The sequence below is a fragment of the Eleutherodactylus coqui genome, chromosome 5 (assembly GCF_035609145.1).
Source record: "Eleutherodactylus coqui strain aEleCoq1 chromosome 5, aEleCoq1.hap1, whole genome shotgun sequence".
Classification (NCBI taxonomy): Eukaryota; Metazoa; Chordata; class Amphibia; order Anura; family Eleutherodactylidae; genus Eleutherodactylus; species Eleutherodactylus coqui.
In genome coordinates this window covers 216,726,029-216,747,548 of record NC_089841.1, presented here as the reverse complement: position 1 = coordinate 216,747,548, position 21,520 = coordinate 216,726,029, and the positions used below count along the sequence as shown (strand labels likewise).

Below are 21,520 nucleotides of genomic sequence, written 5' to 3'. Positions count from 1 at the left end.
CTATGGCAACAGGATGCCAGATACAGGCATCCTGCTATGCCATTGCCCATTATCGCTATAACAAGCAACAACATAGCAGAAGTCCTGCAATGCCTTATCATAGCTGCTATGGTTAAAGGGGTTTTGTCATCAAAAAAAAAATTCTATACTCACCTTTTCCTCCACAGGCAGTTGACTTACCACATCTTCTCATCACTGAGTTGCTGCAGTGACCCCGAGTCACCTCACCGCATGCTGGCTTGTTATGAAGGCTGCATTCCTCACACATTTCTTCCGGCAGGATCAGTGAAGATCATGTCCCTGTGCTGTAGCCGTCACTGGCTAGGAAGGAATGCTGATCTATTGCCAAGGCAGCGTGCATGAGCAGTCTCTGAAGTAGATCGACACTCCCCCTGCTGGCCTGTGACATAACGTACATTGGCTGGCAGGAAAGAGACTGCTGGCAATGTATGTAACCTCACAGAAAGGAGAGGAATCAGCCAGCTGGAGGTGAGGTAACACCCCCGTGACTGCAGGAGACAGAAGAAGATCAGTGAGGTGAAGATCTGGTAAATAGACCAACAGGGGGAGGAATAGATAAGAATAGAATTTTTTTTGTTTAATGACAGAACCCCTTTAAGGTCCCCTTCACAGACAAAAATAGTGTAAAAAAACAAACAAATGTAAAAAAAATACCCCCCCCCTATTTGTATAAAAAATGTTAAACATTTAAGAAAACCCCTACGTGTGGTATCACTGTGTGCGTAACGACATGTACTATAATTTGAGCACACTATAAATTCTGTGCAGCAAAAACTGTAAACAAATGGAGGGAAAATGCGTGTTTTGTTCATTTCACTTCCCAAAAAGAACAATAAAAGTAATCAAAAAAGCTGTATGTACTCCAAAATGGTGTAAATAAAAACTGCAGCTAGTGACGCAAAAAACAAGCCTTCACAGAGCTCCATCAATGGAAAAATCCCCCCCCCCCAAAAAAGGGGTTTTATTGTGCAAAAGTGGAAAAACGTAAAAAAATTATATTTTTGATATAGTCGTAAGCGTACCGACCCGCAGAAAAAAATGTATTATGTCATTTATGCTGTATAATTGATGCTGTAAAAAACTAAATAAAAAACAATGACAAAGTTTTTCCTGCCTGCTCTCCAAAACAAAAATTAATAAAAAGTTTTACAATACATTACATGCACCAAAAAAATGATAGAAATAAAAACTACAGTTCGCCACGCAACAAACAAGCCCTCATACTGTATCGACAGAAAAATAATGGAACAATTCTGCATCAAAATCCGCAGTTAGCAGTGCGGACTAATGTCTAAGGAAACAGACTGTAGTGACTGGCTTCAAAATCAGCTCCGAAAGTCTTCTGCTGGACCTCTTAGGCCTATTTTTCATAAAAGCCTAGACGCACCAGAGGAACCTCCGATACCCCCAGTGGGCTACTCTATCTCTGGATACATAGACTACCTGCATAAAGATGGATTAGCTTAGTGCATATTATACACAAATATGGCTGCTGACTGGCACATGCAGCTTTTTGTATACACGTATAGCACCCTATATGTCATTTATTTATTTTTTAATTTTGCTGAACTGCACAGAATAAGCTTTTATACCTCGTAGATCACCCCAGTTCCCTCATAGCCTGTAAGCTCTTATATGTAGAGTTCTCACCCCATTTGTGCAAACTGTCTATCAGATTAACACTGTATGTTATGTTTTATTTTGTGTATGTTAACTATGATTCGTAAAGCGCGGTGGGCTCAATCACATGAGCTTAAATACGCTGAACATTACGCACGTATTTTTTGCGTTCATAGTATGTAGTGAATAGAACCTATTGATTTAAATGGGATCATTCGCTTGAGCGTATGCGATCGTGTGAAGTTATAAGCCGCATGTTCTGTCTCGGTGCGTATTACACAATGGGCGTGCGAACATACATGCGCAATACGCAAGAAACCTGCATATTTCCACACAAAATCAATGTGATTACGTGCATTCTTTTTTACGCAAATAAATATGCTGTGTATATGTGCAAGAAAGAAGACTGCCAACAGGCAAAAAAAACGAAGGGCAGCAGCGTATACGTGTATTTACAGACCAAAATACACATACACCAGTGTGATGCACCCTTATTATTGTCTTATTAAGTTCAATGTAAAACAGTATGAGGTTCGCTCCCAAGCACCCTCTAGTGGTAGCTACAGGCTATGACTGTGCAGGGAATTGGGAGCTCAGTATCAGAAACATAGAGCTCTCACCACTATAAGGGCTGCTTCACATAAGCGTATAAGCAGAAACACTTGTCTAAGCGCAACGCATTTGTGCCTTGAATTGTGCGCTTTGGGCGCTTCTTTGAGCATATTGACTGTACTTTTTGCGCTCGCGGTACCAGTTCACAAGGGGCGCTGGACAACCTCCAGCCAAATGATTTACAGATGTGTCTTGCCCACAGAATTGCGCAGCGTTTCATGCATTTGCGCACCCTTCATACACTTGTATAGAGATCTTTGGTGCGCAATGCACACAAAAGTAGAGCATGTTGCTTTTATTTCACATGCGCAAAATGCATGCACGCAAAGAAGGAGTAATGAGAATGAACCCACTGAAATCAATGCATTCACTGTGTATTGGGAGGGCAAATTTTGCATGCGCAAATATGTTCGTGTACATGGGCCCTAAAAGTGTAGTTGTGATTATTTTCAAACAGCTGAAAGACCTTTAAAACCCTTTACAAGTTCATATCAGATCCCCAACGGGTCCAGACTGAGCAGTTACTACTGTAACTATTTTTCTCATAGGCTTCTCTATAGGGCATGGAAAAATTACAAAATAAAAAAAACTCCATCAAAACACTTGTTTAGGCCCCCTGTCCACGACCGAGGCAGACTATTGCTAGCGATATTCCGCTGCGAGGGGGGGGGGGGGGGAGAGAGAACTGACAGGTCTCCGAGATGAGCCTAATAGGCCCATCGCGGAGAATCACAGCATGCCGTGATTTAAATCCCGCGAGTGGAGAATCACTAAGATTCTCCACTCGTGGACACAGGCGCTGCGCTTTCCATAGTAATCCTATAGAATGCTTTACAAAGCGTGATCCGTTGGCGATTTATCACCCGCGGATCATCGTCCGTGGACAGGCAGCCTTAAGAAAGTCATTTCGAACTAATAAAACACTTGCATTAAAAAAAAAATATATATATATATAATGTGTGAAGAAGCTCTAAAGAGTTGTAACTTTTTACAGAAGATTGGCAATTTTTTTTAAGGCACAATTTACACCATAAATTAGCAAAAAAAGCTTAGTAGGGCCCCGTCCACATGTGCGTTTGGGCTCCATTAGGGCTTTCCGTTCGTCTGTTCCATTTTTGGAACTGATAAGCTGATGCTAAACTGAAATTAAACGGATCTGGGTGTTTTTTTCATCTAAATGAATGAAATAAAAAGGAAATTCGTTCCGCTTGACTTCCATTTTTACAGGACCAACAGCGTTTGATACTGTAAAAAAGGAAGTCAAACGATACGGATTCAAACTGAAACTTTTCTGGGTTTTTTTCTATCATTGATTTCGATGGGAAAAAAATGGATCAGTTCAAAGTCAGTTTCTCTGCTCCAAAATCTGAACAGAGAAATGGAAATGCCTAACGAAGCCCAAATGCAGATATGAAAAGGGCCTAAATAAGGAGCACTGTTCCTAATCAGATGAGACCAGGCTCACACAAGCATGTCAGTATAGTGTATTCTGCAAGCAGAATACGCTGTATCAATCTCCCATAGGCGGCGGGGGAAGATTTGCCGCGCGGTCTTTCTGCACGGAAATTCTGCAAGCATTCTTAGGCTGGGTTCACACGGGGCGTATTCCCGCCGGAAATCCCGTGGTTTGGCCGCAGAAAAAAAACGCAAGATTTCCGCCGGGAGAACCGCGGCGGCTTTGAAGCGGCCCGGCCGCTTACTTTTCTGTTGCGGCCGCTGCTCCTATAGAGGAGAGCGCGGCCGCGACGGAAAGAAAAGATAAAACAGACATGCTGCATATCCTGAAACCGCGGCTGCGGCCGCCGCGGTTCCAGCCTGACTTACTGCAGCGGATTGGCTGTCCCGTGTGGACGAGATTTCTGAGAAATCTCGTCCACATGGCTGGCTACTCCCAAGATTAGCGGGCGGATTTGCCGCGGCTAATTCCGCGCGGCAAATCCACCCTGTGTGAACCCAGGCTTAAGCCTGAGATTAAGCAGCAAAACGGACAAGATTTGCAAAAATCTCCATGCGCTCCCGCTGTGGACATTCCGCCCCGTAGGAACCCTGCCTTATATTTCGCATTTATTTCAAATCCACTTCTGGCATTTTTGCTGAAAAACTGCTACAAATCTGCGGTGATTTACCAAAAAACGCTGCGTTATGAAACCATCCTCAATATTACAGAGATGGAAATAGCCCGTTGGCATTGGCATTTACAGATTCAGTTGAGTGTTCATTGCTCTGGAATACTTGAAAAAAAATGTGTGAAGACAGACTTTATTGTAAGGTTATCAATCCTTTTCATGGATAGTACAACTCATCATTGTTCACATAAATCACAGCAAGCATATCCTTAGGTACTCCATGTGCCTTACTGTCACTCCCTAGCCAGCTGGCACTGCAGAGCGGTCAGGCCAATGCTCGCTATACTTCATACTGGATTGTAAGGTCAAGCAGCAGCCTTGGTACAAACTCACTCCCCAATCGTATAATCAGAAACATTTGAACAATATGTTTCTCCCACAGGACAAGGATGACAGGAATACATTTCCAGTCTGACATTCATATATGCTGACAACTCTTCTTCTTTGATATTTATTATTTTAAACGCTGGAACAGAAGCAGATATCTTTATATATCCCTCCTAGAACCTTACAATTCATGCTATTCACTGGACTTGCTTCAGTTATATTTTGGGGGCAATTTGCACCTTTTCTTTTGTTTACTTCCAATTTATTTGTGCTTAATTCTTGTCATGTTACGCTTGACCCGGGATTTTGTTTTAAGGAAAGGAGGCGTGGCTTATTTAGAGTACACTTTTTAGACATGGTTAGTTACAGCTATTTAAGTCACAATTTTTTGCACAAAGCTACTCAACTGTTTAACTAGCATAAAACACTTGACTTCCCATCAATAATGCACTCCGAAACCCCTCAATGGTCACATTAAAACTCTTCCGAAAATGTCCCTTTTTAGCAGATTTTGAAATTATGTCTCATGTAAATATATTTGGTGCAAAACTCAGTCACCCTAAAAGGGGTTGTTTATTTGTAAACTATTAACAGCCTATCCTCAGAATAGGCCATCAATAGTAGGTCAGCAGGTATCTGCCGACTGTGATCCCCACTGATCAGCAGTTTGCTGGGCCAATGCGCTTGGCAGTACACCCATTTAATTCAATGGGAACTTGTAATACCAAGCTATGAGAACAGAGCTGTCTGCTTCCTGCAGAAATTAGTTCAGTGCGTAAGCACACTTACCCGAAGAATAGCTGATTGGCAGGGATCCCAGATGGCGGATAGGTCCATCAATAGTTTGCAACTGGACAACTCCTTTAAGTGCATTTTAACCCCTAAGTGACATTACTAAATTTAGCCTTAACAAGTAAATCATTTCCTATATTGTGTTTGTTGCAGCAGGTCTGGGATTGCTGCCATGCTGATAGTCTGGTGCAGGTTTTGAAGGTGGTTCTCCTTCTTCTAGCCCTGGTGAGTGTGGTATTAGTTGAGACATGCTTAGCCGGGCCTGTGGGTAATTGTAACAGCTATTTAGTCTGGCTGATGCTGGACTGAATTGCCATTGAATCCTCAGTCTAGCTCTGACTGTGGTCTCAGTCAGAGCTTGGTCCTGGACCTATCATTTGCCTGCTGTATCGCAAAGCTAAGTTTGTGTTTCTTTGCTTCTTATGTTATTCCCCACGTAGGGTTAATAAACACCGAGGTACGAGGTCAGGTACGTACTTGTCAGGGAGAATTGCCTGTGTGTAGGCAGGTCCCCATCCCTGAGGCTATTTAGATAGGGAAAGAGTTGCCATGTTTTAGTTTATTACTGTTTTGATGCAGTTTGTGTGTTTATGTGCGAGATCTGCGAGTCACGGTTCCAGCACTTCCTGGGTGGACGTGACAGTGTTCCAGCGGTCATAGCATTTACTTTTTTTCTGGAAATGTAGCCATATGAGAGCTTCCATTTTGTGGGAAGAGTTCTAATTTTTACAAGAACTAATTTGGGGTAGATAAAATGTATTGAATAGCTTTTATTACTTTTTTGATTGGGGTGGGTGGGGGGAGTGAAGGCAATAAGAAAAAACAATGCTATCTTAGTTTTTTTTTGTTTTTTTATGGGTGTCTTGTGGTATAAATATTACAGCATGTTAACTTTATTTTGCAGGTTGTTGCAATTATGAAAATACCGAGTTTATAGAGGTTTTATTGCGTTTTCCAACTTTGCACAATGTAAACACTTTTTTTTTTCAAAATATTTTTTTGTCATCATATTCCAAGTCGGACCTAAAATTTCTTGATAAAATAATAAACGTAAAATATCCCGTGTCCTGGAGATCACCTGTTCTCCATGATAATTGATATTTCCATCAGAGGGATATATCGTCCTTTAGTATAGGGACGTTCATTTTGTTGCCTTTGGGAGATATCCCAGGAGAGTGGCATCCACACGCCTCTCTGTGATTTTAGTCGAGAGATAAATTCTCCCCCCTCTTTTTTTGTATAATGTGTGTCAGTTTGTGTCTAAATATTTGGTTTAAATTTTAATTACTTTATTAAAGGTTACGTTTTAGAGTCCTAGCGGTGAAGAATTCATATTCCAAGACCAGAACATTTTTTCTTCTGGACGATAGAACTGTATGAGGACTTGTTTGTTTTGCGTGATGACATGTATATACCTTAAAATAGTACCAATAAAAACTACAACATTTTGATTGTTTTTTTATTCCTGTTTTGGGATAACGAGATGAACAGAAAATGCCTAATTTAGCATTTTCCATTTTTATGGAATTCGCAGTGCAGAATAAATAATGACATTTTATGGTATGGGATGCTATGGATGTTGCCTTGTGTAAGGGGGAAAAACACCAAATTTTCTGTAAAAATGTTTGGATGCCGCAGTCAGCGATGACAATGAGACAAGAGATCAGATATGAGAATCACAGATCTTCTCTGCTGCCTGCTTGTCTTGTTTCATACTCCCTGTCTGTTCTGTACACACACTGAAAAGGGAGAGCTGTAAATTCAGTATTTCGAACCTGACCTCAAATGGCTGTAGCTTTTGGTTCAATAGCTGTTATAGACAAGTGTCTGGTGTTAAAGACAAGAATTTTGGTATGAACTACAGCTAAGACCCCTTCTTGTGTGTGAGAGTTGCTCCTAAGAAACTCAGGCGCAACTAGCATCACACAGACACCTATTTGTGTGCTGTCCAATTTACACACAGGCTGCATCTTGACATGTCCTGTTTCTTGTTCATGATGCGGACAGGAATAGGACACGTAAAGGGTTTTTTCATGTGGACCATCCATGTGCTTCCTGTGAAATAACATGGACAACACATCACCCCAAGTATGCTAGCGTGCTGGAGGCCAAACCCTGCAAAAAAAACAAGCCATCACATAGCCCGACGGACACACACAAAAAAAGAAGCTATGGGCCTCAGAATATGGCGACACAAAGACCATTGTTGCTTTCAAATGTTTCTAATTTTGAAAAATTACATTAATAAAACTATACAAATTTGGTATTACCATAATCGCAGTGATCTACAGGATAAAATTATCTTGTCATTTTTGCCTCACAGTCAATATTGTAAAAACCAATACACAAAAAATAATCCTAAAAAACTGAGCAATTGCAGTTTTTCCTCCATTTCATCCCGCAAAAAAACCCCAATCTATTATAGGATATATTAAATGCTGGCATTATTTTGGGGGGGAAATCAGGAAAAAATAAATTCTACCACTTGTTTTTTAAATTTCATTTTTATGGCGTTCAATGTGCAAAAAAAAATCTATTATTCTCTGAGTAAGCATAGTTCCAGTGATAAAGGTTATACAGTTTTTTTATGTGCTTTTGTGTTGCAGCATTCCAAGAATCATAGCATTTTAATTTTCCCATTGACTGAGCTTTATGAGGGCTCAGTCACACAGGCATTTTTACACGCGTTTATTGGCGCGTAAAAACGTTTGCACTGCACGCTTAAAAAAAAAAAAAAAACCGCATGACCACGTCCAACGCCACCCATATGTTCTATCTTTTGTAGGTGTGAATTTTTTTGGACGAATGCAGTGCGAAAGTTTTTAAACGCGTATAAACGCCCGTGTGACTGACACCTAGAGCTTTTGCTTTCTGCGGGATGAACTCTAGTCTTTATTTAGACAATTTTTGGGAACATGCACCTCAGTGGATTGTTATCTTTATTCCATTTTTTTCTGGAGGCAAGATTAACGAAATCTGCAATCCTGGCATGTTTTTTAATTATATTTTTAGCAGGGTTTAACATATAGTAAAAATTATATGCTAAATTAATTCTGCAGATATTATGTCAATACAAAAGCACTGTATATATATATATACATATATATATATATATACATATACATACACACACACACATATACATATATAATCGTTGCATTCAAAAACCCTCAACTTTTTTTTTTTTTGGGCAATGGTGCTGTGAAAGGGTTTTATTTTTTTTGCAGGATGAGTTGTACTTTATAGTGGTACCATTTGTTGATTTTGCGATGCTTTTTGTATTTTTTTTTCATGACGTGCACTGTGCAGGTTAAATAATGTACAAACTTTTTTCTCTGGGTCATTATGAATGCAATTTCACATGTGTGATTATTAAATTTTTTTTAACATAGTAAAAGAGGGACAGGTGGAGTTTAAAGGGGTTGTCCCGTGATAGCAAGTGGGGTTCAGCACTTCTGTATGGCCATATTAATGAACTTTGTAATATACATCGTGCATTAAATATTGGCCATACAGAAGTTATACACTTACCCCTCCGGTGCTGGCGTCCCCGTCTCCATGGCGCCGACTAAAGCTGCCTTCTCTCTGGATTAGACGCGCTTGCGCTGTCTTCCCTCTTCTGTCCGGCTCTGGCGTGCTTGCGCTGCAGAGGTCTTCAGCAGGACCTCTGCAGCGCGAGCGAGCCAGACAGAAAAGGGAAGACAGTGCAAGCGCGTCTAATCCCGGCAGAAAAAGGCTTCGGTCGGCGCCATGGAGACGGGGATGCCAGCACCGGAGGGGTAAGTGTATAACTTCTGTATGGCCAATATTTAATTCACGATGTATATTACAAAGTGCATTACTATAGCCATACAGAAGTGCTTAACCCCACTTGCTATCACGGGACAACCCCTTTAAGCCTTCGGGTGCCACAGCAACTCATCGGGACCCCACGATCACATCACTGAAATCCGATGGGTAAGACAGGATTCCCACTTCCTGTATGAGTGTTCTACACACCGCGGTCGCACTGACCATGACGTGCAAGGGGTTAAACAGCGGGTATCGAAAGTTTTTTCAGTAGGTGCCATGCTGTCAGACAGCCGAGTACCTGCTCTTCCTGGCTCTTCCGTGCCAGGCTTCTGATGCAGCTGTCAAAAGACAGTGCATCAGAATAAAGTCCCTTAATGGCTGCTGTCAAAAGACGTACGGGTGGTCGTTAAGCGGTTCCCATTATCTTTGTGCAGTGCCTATATTTAATTATTGCGTAAAGATGTCATAATAAGAGTACATATTCATTTTTGTAGTTTAAGGCTGGGTTTCCATGCGACGGATTGGCCGCCCAGTGTGGACGAGATTTTTGCAAAATCTTGTCCACATGGCTTGCTAATCCCGGGCTTAGTAGCCGCAGCCGGATTTGCCGCACAGAAATTCCGCACGGAATTTCCGCGGCAAATCCGTCCCGTCTGAACCCAGCCTTACAGTATAGTACATATATGTTTACCTGAGGAGCTGGTCGATGCTAGTGCAGTAGATATACTTGTTGTCTGTGTACAACTGTTTTCTAGCAGCGGACAGGTATTGTTGCTGACATGCTCTCGTTTCACAAGCAATTCTGTTGCACTTGACAGAGGGATTGGATGGCTTATTCCCAATTCCTCTTCTTGAGCCTGCTGCCTCCTCAAAGCTACCTGGAAATATAAAAGAATGGCTATGCAGGTACTACCAATTCTGAAACTGAATGTCATTGTGAAATACAGAGAAGAAAACACCATTACTTACTCGGATACACAATATAAAGTTTTACATACAAATGTAGTCAAGTTACAAATAAACACTACAAATAAGACTGATATTAGTTAATAATATTATTGTTTATAATGTAAACAAGGCTCCCGAGAAAATATAGAAAGAACATCTAGTGAATATTTATTTCACAGTGATGTTGCGCTTTACAATTTTGCTATTTTAATATTAGTTGAACGATAACCGTACAAGTCTGAAGAGTTTATTCTTAATCTTTTTTTTTGCCATTTCTGTCAAATAATTCATTACAATGTTTTTACTGTCATCACTGAATTTTGACAGATTTAAAATGTAACTTATTAAAATTACTTAACTATAAAAGAAAATAATGACAGTATCACAAACAATATACTGTACAATTCCCGTTCCCATAAATGCTAGAATTCCTTGGCTTTGGGAGATTTCCATATCATACCTATAAGGCCCTTCTTGTCAACAAGTGTGATCACCCTGAAAAGAGAGGTCCCACACGGGAACCTGTCTGTTCCTTACCCTATAATCACCCTGTCGACCAAGGCATTTCTAATCTGGAATGTCCCAGATGTTAGGGGGGAGAAAGCAACATGACCTCAGAGTAATCAATAGATAAATAGATACTGCATAGAGGGAGCTGTTATACTGTACTTTTTGTAAGTTTACATTATATGCCTATCAAGCATAAGTGTTCACATCATATAACGCTGTCAGGAAGCCATATGTACCATAACCTTACACATGTCTCATCAATGGGGGAGGTGGAGGTTTCAAAGTAAAATAAACCATAACATTAGCCGAAGGTGATTGCCAATAGTTCATCTGTACATCTATATACAAAACTCTAACATGGGAAGATAGGAGCTTTAAAGGGAACCTGTCACATCCCCACAGCACTATAAACTAAGTTATGATGCTGTTAGGGGACATGACAAGGAGACAGGTGAGGTATTTTTTTCTAACGTAGCGGTATACCCCTCTGAATTCCGCACAGCACCAAAGAGTCCCATGCGAGCGCTCTCCTATAGAAATCTATGAGTAAGCATATTGGGCTCTGAAAAGAGTTAGATTTCCGTGCCAGGCTCTGACTTCAGAGGGGGCCACCGCTGGATCGCAGGAGCATTTAAGTTTATGGTGCTGTGGAGATGTGATAGGTTCCCTTTAACCCCTTAATGCCACAGGACGTAGGTTTATGTCATGGCAGGATGGTACTTATTGCAGCAGGATGTAAACTTATATCATGTGAATGGTGCAGGAGCAGACAGCGGGACCTGGCTGTTACCGATTGCCGATACATAAGAACAGCGATCCCCGCTGTTAACCCACTGCATGCTGCGATCTATGTAGATTGCGGCATGTAAAGAGTTTAGAGAAGGAGAGCGCTACCTCTGTGACACTATCGGACCCCAGCGATGCCATTGCTTATGATCGCCATTATAAGCGATAAGGGATTACAGGACAGAAGTCTTGCAATGAATTATTAAAGCGATCACAGCTGATATGGTTCAAGTCTCTTACACGGATGTAAAAAGATATATATTAAAATAGTGTAAAAAAACAAACCCCTTTTTTGCGCTCACCCACAGCGCCCCCGAGTACTTTTCACCCGAATAGTGAAGTACTCGAAAATCGCAGTGCTCGATTGCGAAATCGGCCTTACCGAGTACGTTCGCTCATCTCTAGTAACGACCTGTTCAACAGATTGAACACACTATTTATCCTGCATGGCAAAAAACGTAAAAATACCCCCTAAAAAACCAAAGGCAAAATACATATTTTGCTCATTTTGCCTCACCCAAAAAAGCAATAAAACAGATCAAAAAAGCCATATGTCCCCAAAATGGTACAAATAGAAACTGCAAATCGTCACGCAAAAATCAAGTCCTCACAGAGCTCCGACCATGGAAAATTTTCAAAAGTCATGGGACTTTGAATGCAGCGATGTAAAAATAATTTCCCTCTAAAAAGGGACTTTATTGTGCAAAAGTGGAAAAACCTAAAAAAATTCTATTTTGGTATCATAATGTATCGTGTCATTTATGCTCTTTAATTTACGCTGTAAAAAATGGCAGAATTGAGGTGTTTTCTCTCCCTGCTCTCAAAAAAAAAATAACAGCTTTACAGTACATTAAATGCACCTAAAAATGGTACTAGACAAAACTACAGTTCACCATGCAAAAAACAAGCCCCCATATGCCCATATTGATGGAAAAATAAGTTATGGCTTTTGAAAAGTGGAGATGAAAATCCCCAAAAAGTCGTTGCGTAGCCAAAATAGGCTGCGTCCCTAAGCGGTTAGACAATCCTCAGTTTTGGTCAAAGGTAATTGCCAATAACTTATCTGCACACCTGAAGTTAGATAGCAAGTCTTGTGGTGGCCAGCATGTTGTTTCTTGAGTGTCTGCATGGCTAAAACTTAGAAAACAACGGCGTATTGTGTAATATATAAATATATATAGTGACACACCACATGCTCCAATAGTTTGTCCACACCACAAAAATGAGTCTCTACATACCTGGGCAGCCATAACTCTTTGTCTCTCTGCAATCAGGCTGCATTTCTTGCACTGGCAGTCCCTCCACATACAGAAACGCTTGTGTCCCTTCAGAGGAGATGAATAGCCGTGGTTCCTGCATCGGGCACACTTGGGCAAACGTGAATTCTTCTTTCCATTGCCTCCTGAAGAGGCAGAGCTCCGAACTTTGTTAAAAGGCTCTTCGTTGTTGGGCATCCTGTTTCTTCAATCCTGTAAAGAGCAGAAGGGGGTACTGGAATGGTTCTCAATACTGTACTAAAAAATACAGTGAATTGCAACCTGTAGTTAGTGCAAGAATTGCGACTTGCAGCAATTCACATGTCAACTGTACTGTTACTTGTCCTATTCTTCACTTGGAGAAAGAAAAATTTGGCAACATATGGGATGTTGTGTGATATGTGTGGGAGAAAACTCAAAAGCACAGCGCAAGTGACAAGTGCAGTCCGTATCCCTCCCACCGTCTTATACAAAAGCTCAGAAAATATGACGTGAAGTCATGGTGCATTGATACAATTAAAGGTGCTTCAAGACAGAGCGACTGTCGTTCAAAAAAAAATAGTTCAAACGAGCGAAAGTGAACAATAATCATTACATTTAAACGCGCGCCAAAGGCCAAACAATGCACCATAATTGTTCATTTTTCGTTCGGCGTTCATTTTATGTAGGCAGAAAAATCATCGCTGGCTCATTCACATATCATTCAGTTTAGATAACTACCGTTCAGTCCTTCTCATTCACTTATACAGTAAATGTGAACGAATAAACAATTTATCGTTTTAAAGAGCCGAAGATGTATCTGCTGGTCTTAACAGGCTGATACATATAGATGAATCGGCTCGTCTAAAAGGACCCTGAGTGAGAGTAACGACAGGACCAACAGCCAGCATCTTTCACATTGTTTAAAAATTAGAAGACTCTTAGGCCTCGCTCAGAGCACTGCTCCCGGCTCTTCCAGCCTCCTCCCCCTGCAGAGAGAGACGTCGTACATCAGCCTGGCTGAAAACCCAGCCGATATACGGTCGTCTGAATGCACCCTTAGCATGCGACAATTGAAAGACAGAAACAAATACTTGGTCACTATGGCCCCAAAAATAGGCCAGTCACTAAGGGGTTAATATACGATGACAGGAATTGTTCCATACGATTCTGATAACCAGTATCTATTAAGGAATTGCTGTACGTGCAATTCCCTTGTGTAAAAAAGAAAAATTAAGATTAAAAGGAAAAAAAATTAGAAACTTGAAAAAAAAGAGATTTTAACTTTTTGCCAAAATTGGCCAGCCCCAGCTGAAAGTGTAAAAGATGGGCAAACGTAAGGATTTGAGCAGCTGCACTTTAGGAAGAAGGCATGCCTGTGGACGCTGCGTGATGCTCTGGGTAATGTTCTGGTAGACAGCCCTAGGGCCTGGCATTCATGCAGATGTTACTTTGCCTACATTCACACTATCAATACTGGGTTTTATTGTTTGGCTCAATCCCAGAAGTCGAGCAAAAGAAACACCTAAGTATTATATCCATCTAGTATATGCCAAACCTGCAAGGCACCAGACGGACTCCATGTATTATAAACGGGTCCATCCGGCTTTCAGTTTGTCACTGGGACAAAACAGCACAGCTGTACCTACAGCGGAGGCTAAAAACAGAGATGTTACAGCAGCCTCATGACTTGTACCACCTACCTAAACATTGCAGGAGGGCAACTACACCCCTCATGGCAGCAGCATGCCTATGCATCACACAATGTGATATATATCTATCTGGTGTGAATGGCGCCCTCTATGTATCACACAGGTGTTTAAAGTCTTCCAGCAGTGCAGATACCAGTATATTATATATACCCGGTGTGAATGACGCCCTATATGTATCACACAGGTGATTGCCGTCTTCCAGTAGTGCAGATACCAGTATATTATATATACCCGGTGTGAATGGAGCCCTACATGTATCACACAGGTGTTTGCAGTCTTCCAGCAGTGCAGATACCAGTACGTTATATATACCCGGTGTGAATGGAGCCCTACATGTATCACACAGGTGATTGCAGTCTTCCAGCAGTGCAGAAACCAGTATATTATATATATACCTGGTGTGAATGGCACCCTATATGTATCACACAGGTGTTTGCAGTCTTCCAGCAGTGCAGATGCCAGTATGTTATATATATACCTGGTGTGAATGGCACCCTACATGTATCACACAGGTGATTGCAGTCTTCCAGCAGTGCAGATGCCAGTATGTTATATATACCCGGTGTGAATGGCGCCCTACATGTATCACACAGGTGATTGCAGTCTTCCAGCAGCGCAGATACTAGTATATTATATATATACCTGGTGTGAATGGAGCCCTACATGTATCACACAGGTGTTTGCAGTATTACAGCAGTGCAGATACCAGTATATTATATATAGCCGGTGTGAATGGTGCCCTACATGTATCAGACAGGTGTTTGCAGTATTCCAGCAGTTCTCCAATACCAATATATTATATACACCCGGTGTAAATGGTGCCCTACATGTATCACACAGGTGTTTGCAGTATTCCAGCAGTGCAGATACCAGTATATTATATATATACACCCGATGTGAATGGCGTCCTATATGTATCACACAGGTGTTTGCAGTCTTCCAGCAGTGCAGACACCTGTATATTATATATATATATATATATATATATATATCGGGTGTGAATGGCGCCCCATATGTATCACATAGGTGATTGCAGTCTTCCAGCAGTGCAGATACCAGTATAATATATATATATATATATATATACCCGGTGTGAATGGCGCCCTATATGTATCACACAGGTGATTGCAGTCTTCCAGCAGTGCAGATACCAGTATATTATATATACCCGGTGTAAATGGAGCCCTATATGTATCACACAGGTGATTGCAGTCTTCCAGCAGTGCAGATACCAGTATATTATATATACCCGGTGTAAATGGAGCCCTATATGTATCACACAGGTGATTGCAGTCTTCCAGCAGTGCAGATACCAGTATATTATATATACCCGGTGTGAATGGAGCCCTATATGTATCACACAGGTGATTGCAGTCTTCCAGCAGTGCAGATACCAGTATATTATATATACACACCTGATGTGAATGGAGCCCTACATGTATCACACAGGTGTTTGCAGTCTTCCAGCAGTGCAGATACCAGTATATTACATATATACCCGGTGTGAATGGAGCCCTATATGTATCACACAGGTGTTTGCAGTCTTCCAGCAGTGCAGATACCAGTATATTATATATACCCGTTGTGAATGGCGCCCTACATTTATCACACAGGTGTTTGCAGTCTTCCACCAGTGCAGATACCAGTATATTATATATACCCGTTGTGAATGGCGCCCTACATTTATCACACAGGTGTTTGCAGTCTTCCACCAGTGCAGATACCAGTATATTATATATATACCGGCATGTTGGGGTTTGACTCCCGTCCTGCCAATATATGTAGGTAGTGATTAGCTGTGGCAGCACATCCTCCACTGATGGCCCTACTACTTCTCGGTGCAGACACGGATGGAGAGGGACGCCTGTGCGCATCCTCAGGAGCCGCCATGGACGGCCGGGAACACTCACCACAAGGCTGAGCCGTCAGCAACTGCTTCCCGCCCGAATCTTCCCTCTCACTGCGCGGGATCCGGGCGCTGCGGCTCCTCAGGCCGAGGGCTCGCCTCCCATTGGTGCAGAGCATTGGTGAGGCGGAGGAGCGTCCAATAGGAGGCGGTCTTGTTGTGCGGCGGGCCTGCTGTGGTTCTGGTCGCTCTTCATATTTGTAAACATGTCCAGTGGTGTGACATTGTGACAGTGGCGGCTGAGCCCTCCATCCCGGCGCCTCCCTGGGAATCTACCAACACATTCCCCAGACATTACACTTCCATAACACTACATGGCTGATGTTGGTCCATAATAAAGAGCTGAGAATTGTTCACACGTGTACATAAAAAAGCGCAATTTTAAATCCCCGAATGCGAGTCAATAGAGTCTAATCTGTGCGAATTATGCCCAAAATACGGAACCAAAATACGCTTGTGAGGGTACCTGCACACAGATGCCATTTTAGGCTGCTGGCACGCACCGATTTCGCATGGGAATCCTGCACAGATTCCGCCCGTGCCCGCTGCCGGCGACCCTGCTTACCCGTCAATTCTTCTTCTGTACTGCGGATGGGCCGCCGGCGGACATGCGCAGTACAGAATTTCCCACGCCGTTGCTAGGTGATAACGCGGATCCCGTGACCCTTCCACAATGCTCTTGATTTCAGTAGAAGCCGTCCGTGCGTTTCCCGCTCTAACATACAGCATGCTGCGATTTTAATTTCAGTCCGCAAATAAGATCCACATGTGAGCGTGAAGGAGGGGGATCGCCACGCACATGTATGGGTAAATTCAACAGCGGATCGGCCACGCTTGTGACAAGCACGGAACCCGCAATTCAAATTGCCCCGTTTGCATGAGGCCTAAGGACCAAAAATCGGACGGATAATGGACCCGCTCATTTGGTGTTCTCACATGGGATTTTTTTTTACTATTTGATGAATAGTCCAAGCCAAAAAAATGGCAGCTTGTCCTATTTCGGGCCGATTCTCAGATGAACATAGTACATGTCAACGTGCCGTGTCCCACACATGGGACCGCATAGCCATGTGCTGCCCGATCCCAGTAACACAGCTTTGGAAACGTTCTGTCAGCCTGGCCCTTCCCTACTGCTGTCCCCAGCCAACCCATGTCTACACCCCTACTTCCGGTGTAGACAAGAAACAACAGTACCGGACAGGCTCAGATGCGTGTATGTTTATCACGTATTGTACAGGCTCTGTACAGCCGTCTGATACGCAGTTACTTGCAGGCAATCAATTACATTGGCTTACGCATTTCTGATCATATTAGCGGACTGGAAATACGTAATATACGAGCGCAAAAAAGAACGCAACATGTTCTATTTTGCTGTTCATATACGCGGGATAGATCCCAATGTTTTCTATGGGAGAATATATACACACATCCATGCGCATTTCGGATCAGTGCTGGACGCTCCACCTAGCCTTAGGGCTCATTTACACGCAAAGACAATCTTTCAAATGATTGAAAGATTGACCTTTCTAATGTGCATTAGCAGTTTATTACCTTTATTTGCGTGTAAATAAGCCTCAAGCAGCTGTTTGCAAATCCCAGCATGTGGTCTGGACTTTGCACTCAGCTGCATTGTCTTTGCAGGGGCTGCCACAGACTGTCAGCTGAATACATTGTAATCAGCTGCTCCCGTGGAGAACACAGCATGCGGTCCCTGCTATCTCTCTCCGGCTGAACGATGGATTTTATGCTCACCTAAAATCATCGTTCAGCCGAAGAGTGAAAGATGGAAGCGCTTCCACGCAATGATTCGCTCAAAGGCCATCATTTGAACGAATTTTGAGCGATAATCGTTGCGTGTAAATGGGGCGCTTTAGTTGCTGAATCTCTAAATTTAATGGAAAAAAAATGGAAAAGGGTCAGAAAAAAAGAACTTCATCCTAGTAAGAAAATGAATTCCTGCAGTGGCAGTCAGTAACTATTGTGGCACTTGTAAGGAATAAACAAAGAGAGGGAGCGCCCTTCTTTCTTCTTAGCCCAAGCATCATAATGGCAGAGATGACAGCATGAGGCCTAACAAAGGCCCCCGGAGCTGTCCCGTGAGAATGCCTGTTTGGGCATACCTTAGGTAGGCTATCACATTTATTACCTTCGCTGTGCCACAATCCTGATCTAAAACCGGCTTCACACGGACGTTTTCGCACACATAAAATTTGCGTGTGAAATACGCAGAGAATATAACCCATTGATTTAAATGGGTGTATTCACATTTCTGTATTTTGTACGCACATTTCGGTCACTTGAAAAAAAACAGAACATGATCTGTTTTTCTGCATATTTGCGGACCAAAGGTCCCATAGAACTCCACAGGGGGTGCGCAAAAGTGTGCGTAATACATGAGGAGATGCATGAAACATTGTGCAATTCCACTGGAGAGAGAACACGTCTGGAACTCATTAGCCATTTCAATCTGTATGTCTTTGTTGCTGTGCGCAAATGAACATGCCTTGCGGGCGCAAAAAGTACATTAAAAATACGCCTATACACATGTGAAAAAGCATAGTTTGTTCCACAAAAACGCAGTGATCAGGTACGTAAATATGCATATGCTCTTGTTAATGCAAATCAAATAAGAAAAATTTACTACTGATTTGTGCCAAAAAGTTGATGTTCCGCCTCTAACTCCACTTTTTCAATAGCGTCTAGAAAAGGTGTTGGGGTTTGAGCGGAGTGAGGTTTTTAGAGACTTTATGTCATGCGACTAGGCTAAAAACGTGTTGTAATCTCACAGCGGTAGCTGGGGGTGCACATATCCCTAGATGCAACAAATGTATCAATTGTCGCATAATGTTCATAAATTTGTTGCATCTTTAAACTGGAGAAGCAAAGAAAAGCTGCCAGAATACCATTGTCAGCACCGCTGGCCACTTGTACATCACCTGACAAGCGACGCTGCGCTAGCTAGAGGCTCCAGGTGCCCGGTGAAGGAGATGCTGAGAGCGCAGTACCTTCTGAGATCGGCTATGGAAGCTCAGCTGAGTCAGAGTCAAAATCCACACCGATGGTTCATATTTTGACTGTTTCTTTTGTGGAAATGCTGCAGCAAATCTGCAGCATTTCAGCTACATGTAAGCCTACCCTAAGGTTGGATCCACACGGCGGTGATGAATGCCCCAGTGTAATTAAATTCTGCACCGCATATCAATTTCTGCACAGGCTTCAAAATCCACCCAGTGTGCGTCCAGCCTAAAGGGGTTTTTGCACAATTTTCATCCGTTTCACATCCAATTTCTACACACATAAAGCAAACAAAAAGAAAAACACATAAATGTTGAGGCTTTGCACTTCCTGGTTCTTTTTACATTTTTTGTGGTTCTCATAGTTACAGGTGTTAAACACAGATTGCAGTCACATCAAACAAGCGCATCCCATTATTCTTTCAATAGTTTTTATTGGGTTTTATAATAAACAAAGAATAACAGAAAGTTGACCAATTTGTTGTGTTGGAATACAATTTCTGTACCGTGACATAGATATTTTATACATGCAAATTGATTAGTAAAGAAACTAAAGAAAATAGTTGCCAGGTTAATGTACGGCACTTCAAATTTTTTAATGCAACAATAGACTTCAATGGGCAATTTTTGTCTGAAAATCGCAACAAAAAAGGTCATTTTTTAAAACTCGGATTGTTCATTAGTGTGAATGTAACAATTTAAAATATTGTGCTTTATTTCCATCCAAATTCGGTCTGATTTTTTTCAGTATGAATATAGCCAGTGCCCACTTATGACCTCATGGCCACGACCGGGTCGGATTCCGCCTGCAAAATATCACAGCGGATTCAGACCCGGCTTCCCCCCAGAGACCCTATACTCACCTCTTCAGATCCACCGTGTCTCGCCCAGCAAGCCGGCGCGCATGTGCAGTGCCCACTGCGGTGAATATCAGGGGACAGACAGCTTCCATTGACTGCAATAGAAGCCATCCATGCGATTTTTTATTTTATTTTTTTTCCCCCCACACAATAAAACATGCTGCGATTGTCCCCCGTGAGCGGAAAGTTGCAGCTGATTTCCGCTCGTGGGCAGGGGAGAATCATTGAATATAGCATGTCTATGGACACACATTGCTGTGGAATTTGCGGCGAGTGTGTGACCATGAATTCCGCAGCGTTAATCCGTCCATGGGCATTCGGCCTATAGCTGGTGCCAGGCTGGCACACACCATACTGTATTCATAGCATGCTGGGTCAGAATCCATGCATTTCACACATGGTTACCAAATTCCGCCCTCCATACATTGCGATGTTTAGCACCAGAACAAATAATGCCACATGTCTGAAGCTTGAAGACATACAAATACTGTATATACCTCATGTAAAAGTACATAAACCTTTCTCCTGTGTCCGAGTACAGCAGTGTTATAATCACGCCACTAGATGCCGCTATAGTCTCAATAAGTGTAGGCAGTCGATCACGTTCATGAAGACGCATCTATGTAAGATCAGTTTCAGAATGTGACAGTCAGTAAGTGGGAGACATCAGACATTCCACTCTGTTCTGCGGGCGGCTGAACTCCGGCTCTGCTGCTGCTACATGAACGTTCCATCCAGGCTTCCTACCACTAGTAGGGCTGATCTCGCGAGAGCCGCAGTCCTGATGAGCCCTGCAGAGAGCCGTGCTGGAGGCGTTCCTTCGGTAGCTCAGTTGGTAGAGCGGAGGACTGTAGTGGAGATACTTGCTGTCATCCTTAGGTCACTGGTTCGATTCCGGTCCGAAGGACATTTTTTTCCCTCCTCTTCTTTCAGCCTGTATATGATTTACTTATTTTTAAACACAATCTGCACAAATTATTTTCCCACTAAGTTTAATGACCGTCATTCAGTTGTGATAACTACACTAAGTATGAGATTTTGTTTTATATAGCGGCTAACCTGCATTTATTTTCTATTTATACTTTATTCCTTTTCTAAGGGCTCGTTCACATGGGCGTATTCATTCCATTTATTACGCATATTTTGCACAGTGAATACATCCCTTTGATTTCAATGGGTCAGTTCACATGAGAGTATTTTTTCACACAATGTGCGATTATGTTAAAAATTAATCAGCATGACCTATCTTGGTGCGTATT

At 42.3% G+C, this 21,520-nt stretch overlaps 1 protein-coding gene and 1 non-coding gene across 2 annotated transcripts in view; one reads left to right on the top strand and one right to left on the bottom strand.

The window, feature by feature from the left end:
* The window catches only part of DMRT1 (doublesex and mab-3 related transcription factor 1), an 85,842-nt gene extending 72,848 nt beyond the window's left edge, over positions 1 to 12,994 (bottom strand). Inside the window, exons 1-2 of the mRNA XM_066602008.1 lie at positions 12,773 to 12,994; positions 9,982 to 10,168 (exon numbers count right to left, since the gene is read on the bottom strand). Coding sequence (XP_066458105.1) covers positions 9,982 to 10,168; positions 12,773 to 12,988 — 403 coding nt within the window. The 5' untranslated portion in view covers positions 12,989 to 12,994. The remainder of the gene's footprint in view (positions 1 to 9,981; positions 10,169 to 12,772) is intronic.
* Positions 12,995 to 21,078: 8,084 nt separating this feature from the next.
* On the top strand, positions 21,079 to 21,168 carry TRNAY-GUA (transfer RNA tyrosine (anticodon GUA)). The gene is given in 2 exon segments: positions 21,079 to 21,115; positions 21,133 to 21,168. It is a non-coding gene; the product is annotated as a tRNA-Tyr (tRNA).
* The last annotated feature ends 352 nt before the right edge of the window (positions 21,169 to 21,520 follow it).